The 12235-nt window shown below is 39.5% G+C and overlaps 1 protein-coding gene across 2 annotated transcripts in view; it reads right to left on the bottom strand.

Annotated features, from left to right (window-relative positions):
- The window catches only part of KAT6A (lysine acetyltransferase 6A), a gene marked incomplete at both ends in the record, with an annotated part of 141324 nt that overhangs the window by 33702 nt on the left and 95387 nt on the right, over nt 1-12235 (bottom strand). For both annotated transcript variants that reach the window (XM_080710546.1, XM_080710545.1), the window contains 2 exons: nt 7416-7534; nt 9927-10243. In XM_080710546.1, coding sequence (XP_080566672.1) covers nt 7416-7534; nt 9927-10243 — 436 coding nt within the window. The remainder of the gene's footprint in view (nt 1-7415; nt 7535-9926; nt 10244-12235) is intronic.

Genomic DNA, 12235 nt, shown 5'->3' on the forward strand with positions numbered 1-12235 from the left:
ATTTGGTCTGTATCCAATATAGCAACAGATTAACACATACATGATACTGTATAAATACTGACTTAAGAAAAAGAGCTAGAATTTAGCCTAATCAAATACAAATATTAATAAACTCTTCCAAAGAACAACCAAAATTACGTTTTAACCCTATGCTTTAAAGTTGAGAGAGACTATTTCTTTGTTTGAGCCCAGAGATGTATTTTACAAAAACAAAAGTCTCAAAGACTTATATTCATTGGTTTTCTATCAATTCATTTATAAGCATGAAGCCTCTTCACCACAACTCATTTGAGAACTCTCTCTGGTCTTCCTAACCGTTCCTTCAGATAAAAGGCCAAGGGATTTATTTGTCTCAGGTTTCATACTGGAAAACAGCCAAGAGAGACCTAGAGCTCTTCCTCAGACACCTCAAAACAAAGGACAACCATCTTCTACTGGATGGAAAAGTTGTTTTAACACCAGCAACTACTGGGGCTCCTCTAAATTAAAAAACAACATAGAAATACACAAAACAAGGTTAAAATAAAATTTCTTCCATTTCTCAAAACCCCAAATAGAGCTTTGTAAAAGGGGGTTTGAAAGGCTGTTCTTTTAGATTCCAGAATCAGTATTTCTAATTCACAAAGTAGGATCTTTTCATCTATCTTTGCAGCTCCAAATAACAAGAGTAGTACAAGAAAACAATCAGAATAACCAGAAACCAGAAAATGAATCTAACTTCTGGAGCCAAAGATGAGACAGGAAGAACAGAAGCTGAACGCCCGTACCTGCTGCAGCACAGCCTGCTGCTGGAGTGCTTTGCCATCAGCTGCCCGGCGCTCTTCCAGGCGGATGCCCCATGTGAAGGAGGATAACCAGTTCCAGTATAACTGTTTGCACATCACCGCAACCAAGAGTCTGTACAGAGCTAGATGGGTGGCAGTCTGCCCACACCTGCCTCAACCTTGGTGCTATGAAACACCTCAGCACATGCGCTCTTACATGAGTCCTCCTCCCCTCCCAATTCCCTTATGCAAGCCTCTGGAGCAAAAGGGCTTCCATTCACCAAGGTTTAGAAGTGAGCCTGGCTCTACTTAAAGAGGGAGCAATGCTCATTAACCCAGTCCCTGCCCAAATCAAACTGTCACATATGAACTACCACAAAGTCACCTTTGTGGGGTCATTTAAAATTTCAGCCAGGATAATGATCCATTAAATCTGTGACCTTCCAAAGTGGCAGGTATCTAATATAATCAGGAGCTCAAAACATGTTTTTTTCCCCCCAGACCTGGAGATCGAACCCAAGGGTAGTCTACCTCTGAGCTAAATACACCCCCAGCCCTATCTTATTCCTTATTTTGAAACAGAGTCTCACTAAGTTGCAAAGAGCCTAAATAGCTGAGGCTGGCTGGGAACCTGTGATCCTCCAGTCTCAGCCTCCTAAGTACTGGGATTATAGGCCGGCTAAAAATGTTTCTTAAGAACTTTTTTTCTTTTTTGGTTGTACTGGGGTTCCTGGAAACCCTTCTACCTACGGATAACATTCTACATAATGTTCTACTACTTCATGGCCTTCTCATTTAAATATGCCAAATTCTATAAAAAATGACATATACTCCAGGCCATAATTAACCTTTCTTTTGAAACGACTAAGTGAAATATTAAATGCACTAACAATTGTCTAAATCAAAAGGAAACTTTAAATATGCCTTCTAAACAGTGAAGTTTTTATTACTAGCAATTTATAAGAAAAACTATTACTCTTCTACAAAAACTCAGCTCTCATTATATGACTATCTAATTCCAATTTCCAATAAAGAGATGCTGTTCCTACAGTAGTCCAACCCTAGATATACTATGGAATTACAAGTTATGTAATACTGCCCTGCACCTTTCCCCTGTCTCTCCACAGCTCTACCTGAACCTACCTTCCTTTTCCACTCCCTAGGGGGAAGCAACATTTGGAGGTGAGAGTAGAGGGCAGGGCTGCTTCCTTATCAATTTGAAGTGGGAATGCAGAGAAGAGATATCTTTCTGGTATTTGAATACTTTTCCCATAGGAGGACTATAGCAGGTGATCCCATTCATTGGGGATTAAAAGTTACATGATGAAAGAGGTATGTAAGAATGAGTCTACATGCTCCAAAATACTGCACTCCCACACACACCACAATAAAGAGACATACATGCACACAGTTCTTGGTGAGCTTCCCCCAGTTCCCACCAACTTTCTCCCTTCCCCTTACATGGTATTGAGCCTGGCACTGTTAATTTTGTGTATGTACACAGTGTCAACTAGAGTTTCCTTCATCAAGTCCCCCCATTCCGCTCCCTCTCCTAGACTCTTTCCAATTAATTTTTTTTTTCTTTCTGTGATACTGGGGATGAAACCCAGGGGCATTCTACCTCTGAGGTACACCTCCAGCCCTATTTTTTTATTCTTTATTTTGAAACAGGGTCTCAATGAGTTGAAAAGGGCCTAAGTAGCTGAGACTGGCTGCGAATCACGATCCTGTCTCAGCCTCCCAAATGCTGGGATTGCAAGTGTGCACCAACACACCTGGCTTCCCCTTCCAATTAATTATTTTAAAAATTTTTCAGGACTCTGAATATCAGATGTGGGTAAGGGTTGTGGCCTGTCTCAAGAGTGATATTGGACTAAGCCACAAAAGCTCGACACTGATTCACGAACTACCTCTTTTCCTAAGCCTTTCTGTTCTATACTCAGCTATCTCTTTTCTCATCTCCTTTGTATGCCACTGTTGACATGATTTGCATTTTGATGTGAGACTATAATGTGCTAATAAAAGCACATCATAAAAAAAGGAAGTAGGAGGAGGAGGAGAGGAGAGGGAGGAAGAGGAAGAGAGAAAGGGGAACTCTCAAAACACAGTTGGTGGGAATGTATATTTATGCAGCCATGGAAAATAGTATAGAGGTTCCTCAAAAAAACTAAGGGAACTGCCATACAATATAGCAATCCCACTACAGGATGTATATCCAAAGAAAAGTTAATCAGTAAGTCAAAGAAGCATCTATACCGCTATGTTCTTTGGAGTACTATTTACAAAAGCCAACATATGGAACTAACCAAGATGTCATCAGTGGATGACTGGATAGAGAAAATGCATAAAAACATGATGGAATATTATTTGCTCATAAAAAGAACAAAATCCGGTCATTTGTGGCAGTATGAATGATCCTGGAGGGCATTATGTTAACTGAAATACGTCAGACAGAAAGACAAATAACATGTTCTCATTTATATGGAAAGCTTCAAATCACTTCCTTTTATTACATTAATTCCCATAACCTGGGGCTCTTCTTTGATAACCTCTTACTTCTCAAACTATACACCAAATCTATCAACAAGTTCTGCCGATTTTATCTCTAAAATATATTCTAAACCCACCCTTTTCCCTCCCATTTCCACTGTCATCTCTCTAGTGCAAGCACTATCTTTCTCTGTCCAGCTCTCTGCCAAGTGGCTGCCTAGCTTCCATTCAGGCTTAATTCTAATTCATCCTTCAATGGTGACCAAGAAAAAGCAAGCTTTAATGTAAATCTAACCCTACTATTGCTTTTCTAAAATACATTTCATGGCTTCCTATTATGACTAAGGTAAAAACCCAAATCCCAAGTTCTGGCCTATGTATATCTTTGCAGCTTCATCTTATGTGATTCCTATTCACTATACTCTAGTTACACTGGACTTTAGTTCCTCGAATTTACCAAATGCTTGCATGACTCAAGACATTTACACAGGCAGTCTCCTTGTGCCACTCTTTTCTCCAGCTCTTTGCCTTTATGATTTTCCATATCGTTTAAATCACTGCACAATTACTTCCTCTAAAAAGCCTCCCCTTTTCACATATCCTCTAGCAAACAAGATCAGGAGGCCCTGTTATAATCTGTCACTGCATTCTTATTTTCTTCCTACTGCCTATCAGTCTATGATTCAACTTCACTTTTATGATTCTTCACTGTATGTCTCACTTATGAAACCAAAATATGAAACCAAAAACCTAACAAGGCAGAGTCAGCCTGCACCTACAGCCCTGGTACCAAGCTAGGCAGACAAATAAATAAATGAATGGGCCTCATGACAAAATATCACCATCAGAATTTCAGAGCACTACCAGTTTAATAAGCATGAATTAAGCCAGGCATGGTGGTACACAGCTGTAACCCCTGCCATTCAAGAGGCTGGGGCAGGAGAATTCAGTTTGAGGCTAACCTAAGCAACTTAGAATAGAATAGGATAAGGACTGCAGATGCAGATGTAGATTAGTGGTAGAGCACTTGCTTGGCATGTGTGAAGCCCTGGGTTTAATCCTCAGTAATGGGGTAGGGAGGACACAAAATGGACTTCTAGTATCTAGCTGTTTATTTTTTTGACACCATACCAGATACATAAGTGGAATATTATGAGTTTAATAAAATGCTGAAACATATAATTAACCATATTATTATCAATATGTTTGTTTTCCACTGTCTTCAGCAAGGCTCAATACCCCCCATTTAACTCTCTCTAGACATTGTTCTCTCTACATTCCTATTATGCCAACTCATGTTCCATTTGTCTCAGCAGAAATTTCACTCAAATATCTACCCATTAAACAAATATTTGCTGAGCCTTTATTATAGTCCAAGCACTCAGTATATAGCAGTGACCAAAGAGAAAATTTTGGCTCTTAAAGCACTTACAGTCTGTAAATAAATATTTAAACCCTAGAGGTGGTAAGTGCTCTGTGGCAAAAGCAAGCAGGCAAGGAGGAGTGACACAATGGGGGTAAAAGTGGCTAGCTAAGGCTTCTGTTAGCATGTCATAAGACCAGAGACCCAAAGGGATGAGCAGTGAGCCAGCCAAGTGTGAGACCACAGGAAAGGTAACACAGATGGGGAAGTGGCAAGCACCTGGCTCCAGGCAGCAGTGAGCTGGGCCTACACTAAAGGAGCCAGTGGCAAACATGGAAGGAGAACAGTCAAGAAGGGAGGAAGGCCTTACAGATGAGAGGAAACATCTGGGTTTTTAAAAATTCCAAACAAAGCCATGCATGATGGCACACGCTTCTAATCCTGGTACTTGGGAGGCTGAGACAGGAGGATTACAGGTTCATGGCCAGCTTCAGCTACTTAGTAAGGCCCTCTGCAACTTAAGTGAAATTCTGTTTAAAATTAAAGAATAAAAAATATGGCTGGGGGTGTAGCTCAGAGGTAGAATGCCCCTGGGTTCAATTCCCAGTACCGCCCCCCCCCCAATAATAATAAAAAATAAACAAGACTGAAAGGAGTTTTCTGAGAAGAGGAATGGCATGATCCAATTTGTGTTTGAAAAGAATTACTTTTGTCCTTGACTAACGAACTAGAGACTGGGGTGGGGGACAAAAGTAGAAGAACGAAGATTAGTCTGTAGCCCAAGTCAGAAATGAGAGAGGCTTCAAAGCCTAAGAAGGAGAAACATTAGGATTTGCTGCTGAACTAGATTTGGAATGTGAAAGAGAAAGCAAGAGTCAAAGATAACACTTCTTTGGGCAAAGATGGGATAACTCTTAAGGTATGGCTCTTAAATATCTTCCAAAAGCAATGTGTAAAGGCTTGGTTCCCAAGTGGTATTACTGTGATATAGTGGACCCTTAGGAGCTGGGGCCTAGTAGAAGAAAGTTAGGTCACTGGAGTATGTCCTTAAAGAGAGCATTGAGCCATGTGTTGTTGTGCATGCCTGTAATCCTAGTACTTGGGAGGTTGAGACAGGAGGATCATAGGTTCAAGGACAGCTTCAGCAAGTAGTGAGACTCTCATCAACCTAGCAAGACCCTGTTTCCAAATATGAAATAAAATTGGGCTGGGGGTGTAGCTTGAAGGTAGAATGCTTCTGGGTTCAATCCCCAGCACCATAAAAAAAAAAGCTCAAGAGGATATTGGGCCCCTGTCCCCTCCCTCTGAGTCCTGGCAGCCATAAGGTGAGCAGTTCCCTTCCCCCTCGTACTCCCACCATGATGTACTGTGCTGCCACAGGCCCAAAGCAATGTGCCAAGTGACCAAGGACAGAAATCTCAGAAACTGTGAGCCAAAAGAAATCTTCCCTTCTCTAGAGGTGATTATCTTAGGTATTCAGTCACAGCAGTAGACAGCTAATATAATTACCATTTACTCCCACTATCCACTAATAGGAATGAGAGAACTACACTAAAACAGTAAGAGCCTAACTAAATAAAAATGATGAGATCCGTCAAAAGGCCCTAAGAACCAGCCCTGCTCAAACTTGAAACAATTTAAGGATCAAAATAAGTATTAATAGCAACAAATTATACAACCCATAAAATAATCTGAGTCTAAATAAAACAAGTATATGGGAAATGAGAAAAACCTTTTCCTTTTAGTAGAGTACCAGTTCATAAATGTAAAAGAAATAGAATTAGAAATGCTTACCTTATTCTCCCAAAAGGACTATACAATTCTACAATCACAATTTTCACACTAATGAGGTTCTTTCTTTCTTTCTTTTTATTTTTATTTTTGGGTGGTACTGGGGTTCCTGGAAGCCCTTCTACCTCCGGGCTATACTCCCAGACCTAACTTTATTCTTTTTTTATTTGGAAACAGGGTCTCTTAAGCCAGTATGGCTGGCTTCGAACCTGCATGATCCTCCTGTCTCAGCCTCCCAAGCGCGGAGATTACAAGCGTGCGCCACCACGCCTGGCTTAATGAGATTTTTATTTACAAATCTCCTCTAGACTATACTTGAAGAAACTTATTTTCTCATTCACTTTGGCATCTCCAGCACCTGACACAAAACCAGGCGCTTTGTCTATATATTTATAGCTTGTCATATGACACAAATTAAGATAGAAGCATTTAACAAATATTTCTTCAACTAATGAATATGGGTGCTTTATTAGTTATAAGAAACTGGGTGGGGGCAGGCAGGGGAGAGAGAGACAGACAGACAGACAGGGAATTGAACCCAGGGGCATCCTACCTCCAAGTTCAACCCTAGCCCTATTTTTTTATTCTTTATTTTGAAACAGGGTCTCTCTAAGTTGCAGAGGGCCTCACTAAGTAACTGAGGCTGGCAGTGAGCCTGCAATCCTCCTGTCTCAGCCTCCCAAATACTAGAATTACAAGCATGCACAGCTTAAGAAACTTTTTATTTTCTGGTCAAATCCCAAACTCTTCTTCACACAAGAGAGTAAATAAATAAGAGTAAATAAACAAAGCTCATTTAATATTGGTAAATCAAAGTAATATGTTTATCTGCAAAATCAAAGCATTTATGGGTTTGAAAGGAATACCCTAACCAGCAGAACTATATAAACACACAAACCACATCTATTCTCAGAACAGATGGGTAAGCTTTACCTACAATATAATTAGTTCTGTTTTTCATCCATGAACAAGCTGCTTCACTGTCTAGCCTGAACATCCACCTTTACCTGGAGTGCTTGTTCTTGGATATCACGAAATAATTCCATATCTTTCTCAGTCATGATTTCCTGGCTCCCAAAAAGTCGCTCCTCGTTTTCTTGTTTGCCATCCCAGCCGTCCTGATTGTCTGCACATAAAGAAAGGGCTCAGGTGTTACTTGCACTATTGTTAATATATGAATTTTCTATTTGAAGACATTAATATTATATAACAAAGGACAGTATTAAGCTGGCTTCTAGAAAGACAGTACTCACTAAAGAATCTTTATGTAATTATATCTGCCTTTTAGTGAACATCCTGAGTAGTCCTAAAGCTTCCAAAAATATGACATAACCAAATTTAAACATCATTAAAGGAGATTACATTTTAGTAGGCAGAACAAGAAAAGGGCATAGGGAATATAAAAGTTATTTTGAAATAGTATGAATATGGCATTTTTAATGTGTCAACATTTAAAAGGATAATCTTCAAAGTAGCTACCTTAACTGCTATCAGGAAGTACTAACTCCCCTCACATTCAGGGTGCCCTATTAAAGCACAAACTCCACAAACCTGAGGACCACAGATGATAATCCTCTGGGTAAGTATGAAAAATTATGATAATCATCCACTAAATGATGGCTCTTCCTCAACTGGGCAAAAAAATTAGTGAAGGGAGTATTTGGGGTTATGCAGATCATTATCCTTTGCATTTGAAGATGACACTGCTGATGGCCTCATTTCCTCTTTGTATGAGTGTGGCTGAAAAGACCAATCAGTGACAGTTCTTTTCAAATCGAATGTACATACAGGCTGTCTGTAATTCACTTAGTACAAGAAGAAAAAGGACAAAGACTCAATGTTGATAAATTTCCCAAAGTGAATAAGAGTACAATCTAAAGGTACTATGTAACTTTATCGCCCCCTAGTGAACGACACAATACAAATGTATGAAGGCAGCACTATATGAGATCATGTACAAGTTGTTCCCTAAAGTCTACAATTCATAAAGAAAGTGATACAGCCCATTACAACAAGCACAACAATGCCTAAGATCCGATGTGAGTTCTCCATATACCTTATACATTTGCTCTAACAATTTCTATTTCTAAAACTTTACAGTAGACTCTTTTAGTAATCAATTTCCAGTGCAAAATGGTTAATGTGAATAGTACCTTTCATTAGAATTTGCTTTGTGACTTTTTCCTTCTAAGTCCAACCTAAATGGATTACATATTTTCTTATAAACATGTACTCAAACTGAAACTCTAGAGTCTATACAGCTGGTAAAAGACATGAAAAGTCTTGAATGCTTAGAAAGTTATTGGCTGATTGCCACTCTGGTAAAAAATCAATCAATAAATCAGAGAAGGGGAGCCTGATGAGGAGGAGGATATTGTCTCCTGTACCAGGTATGTGAGTGTGGGTGAGTTTATTTTGAAACAGGGTCTTACTAAGTTGTGGAGGGCTTCATGTTGCTGAGGCTGGCTTCAAACCTGTGATCCTCTTGTCTCAGCCTCCCAATCAATCACTTATAAAAAGTAGGAATGAAGTAGTGACTATACTTACCAAAAGGATATTAGGGAGAAGGAATCAAAGTTAAGAAATTCTCTCCAGTAAGTGAAACATTGTAACTTTGACTCTTGTGCCCCAAGAGCTCATTCTCTTTAATCTACTTTCCTCCAAGCCCTCCTTTCTACTTCCTTCACTAGTTTCCGTTGGTTTTCTAAACTCGAGGCTCAGTGATGAAGTTATTTTAAGCTTTAATTATGTGGTCAGCTAATCAAATTCTTCTCTGACTTGAATTATCTGCTATACTATTAAGTCCTCTCCACAATTGTTTTCTACTCTAAAAATTAGAAAACCCAGCCTAATATATAGGCAAATAGTCTGTAGCCATGGTTTTCTCTCCCTTTCTCTCACTTCATAAAATCTTACAAATATATTCCCAAGATCTGAAATTAAAAATCCAATGAGTTTATCATATTTACACATATTTTAATATTTTCTGTATGCTTAGTTCGCAGTTTGGCCACTTCTAGTTTTCCCCATTATCCTTTGCATTTGAAGATAACATTGCTGATGTCCTCATTTCCTCTTTGACTGAGTGTGGCTGAAAAGTCTAATCAATAACGGGTTTTTTTTGTTTTGTTTTAAAACAGGGTCTCACTAGATTGCTGAGTCTCATTACATTGCTGAGGCTGTTGTTGAACCTGTTGTCCTGTCTTTGTCTTTCAAGTGACCTCCGGCTTGGACAGTCATCAATTCAAGAAGACACCCCAAAATTCTGCAGGCAGGTTCTTTGTGCTTCCACCAAATCCATCTTCATTTCACCTAAGAGCTCCAACTGGTCTACTCTACAACTCCATCTCTTGCCTCTAATCCCTGCTATGGTATCATGTAAGTATGTATCTTCAATACAGTCATATTTCACAATCAATTTTTTATAATCAAGTATAAATCTATTTGAGATAACTAGAATTGTTCCAAATAACACACTTTGAAATAATTTTGTTTCTAAGTTAGTTTGAAACTTTTACCTGTGGGCCAATCTGAAGTGCTTGATTTTCGGTTGCCCTTTTTCCTGATTCTGTATTGCTCAGAGTAGTCTACCACTTCCCCTCGAGCTTTTCGCCCATCAGGGGAAGGGGTGAAGAATTTGGTAAGGCCATCAATGAGCCCTTTGGTTTTCTTGTTGAATTTCAAGGAGACATTGCTATCTCTGCAGAAGTCCAAGCCATCTATTCGCTCTAAATATCCTTCTTCTGAGGATGATGCTGACTGGCTGGAAAGAGTGATTTTACGTTTCCGACCCCTTCCAGGGCCAGTTCGAACTTTGCTGAAGGGACCTTTTGATCTAAAGAATCAAACAGGGGGAAAACACATCTATTAAAAAACCGTTTTAAGGTTTTTATTTAATATACATAAAACACATACTAAGAAAATAACTTAGTTTTATAAAAAAGTATGTTAAGAAATTTCTATAAACAGTATACAAATGATAATATTATCATTAGAAATATCTATTTCTAATAAATACCTAGTTATTTATAGTGAAAAGAATCCTAAGCCAGAAGCCATAATTCTACAATTTACTAGCTGCACATCTTAAACAAATCATATTCTCTCTAAATATTAGTGTCTTCATCAGTGGACTGAGAGTTGGACCAGAGAACAACTAACATCCCTCCAAGTAAAAAAGGCCTATAATTCTGTGGTATTTGAACCAATTCAAAGTTTGTGTTTACCTCTAAATACAAAGATGGGTTAGTCACTGGAATTCAGAAACAAAACAATCAATAATTCTAGTTCTATATATTTCATGTTACTAATGTCCATTTTTTAATTATAGAAAAGAAGCAGAGAAAATATTTTAGAGTATAAAGATGGGTTTACAGGCATAAACATATTTTACATATCATCAAAGGTAATTGCTGTAAAAGTTGTACATGTTGCCGGGCGTGGTAGCACACGCTTGTAATCCCCGCGCTTGGGAGGCGGAGACAGGAGGATCGCGCTGGTTCGGAGCCAGCCCCGCTGGCTTAAGAGACTCTGTTTCCACATAAAAATGTTAAAAAAAAAATAGGTCTGGGAGTGTAGCCCGTGGGAGTGTATACCAGAGGTAGAAGGGCTTCCAGGAACCCCAGTACCAACACCAAAAAAAAAAAAAAGTGGTACATGTTTGTGTGTCTTACCTGGGGACTGAACAAAGGAGCATTCTACCTCTGAGCTATATCCACAGCCCTATTTTTTTATTTAGAAACAGGAGCTTGCTAAGTTGCCACCTGCTGGCCTCAAACCTGCAGTCCTCCTTGCCTCAGCGCCCCAAGTACTGGGATTACAAGTGTGTATCACCGTGCCTGGCTAGTTGTTTTTTTTTTTTTTTTTTTTTTTTTTTTGTGGTACTGGGAGTGGAACCCAGGGGGGCTTTTCTATCTCCGGGCTATACTCCCAGACCTATTTTATCCTTTATTTGGAAACAGGGTCTCACTAAGTTGCTGAGATCCTCACAAGTAGCTGAGGCTGGCTTCAAACCTGTGCAATCCTCCTGTCTCAGCCTCCCAAGCACTGAAGTTGCAAGCGTGAGCCACCACGGCCGGTTTTTTTTTTTTTTTTTTTTTTGCTGTTGTTGTTGTTTTGTGTTTTTTTTTTGTTTGTTTGTTTGGTTTTTTGCGGGTCTGGGGATGGAACCCAGGGGCATTTGACCTCCGAGCTACACCCCCTGACCTATTTTTTATTCTTTATTTTGAAACCGAGTCTCACTGAGTTGCAGAGGGCCTAAGTAGCTGAGGCTGTCTGCAAACCGCGAACCACGATCCTCCAGGTCTCAGACTCCTTAATGCTGGGATTACAAGCGTGCGCCACCACGCCCGGCTCCGGCTTCTTTTTTTTTTTTTTTTTTTTTTTTTAAGATACTAAGGATTGAACTCAGGGGGATTCTACCTCTGAGCTACACTCCCACACTCCCAGCCCTATTTGTTTTTTCTTTATTTTGAAACAGGGTCCCACTAAGTTGTGGAGGGCCTAAGTAACTGAGGCTGGCTGTGAACCTGTTGTCCTCCTGTCTCAGTCTCCCACTGAACTGGGATTACAAGGGTGCACCACCACACCAGCTGTGATTTTTTTTTTTTAAATTGGTGCATTGTAGTCATATAGCTTAATGTACAAGATGGTAGAGGCATATAGGCACACATCACTCATTTAGCCCTTCCCCCTGTGTTTTTTAAATAACAGATTAATTACTGAATCTTGTCCCACCTCCTCCAGACAGACCATTTTCCTAGTCCAAAATTTCTGTTAATAGATGAAAAAGACATCAGAAAAAAAAAAAAAAATGGAGCACAGCTAT

The sequence above is a fragment of the Muscardinus avellanarius genome (assembly GCF_963383645.1).
Source record: "Muscardinus avellanarius genome assembly, chromosome: 14".
NCBI classification, from domain to species: Eukaryota; Metazoa; Chordata; class Mammalia; order Rodentia; family Gliridae; genus Muscardinus; species Muscardinus avellanarius.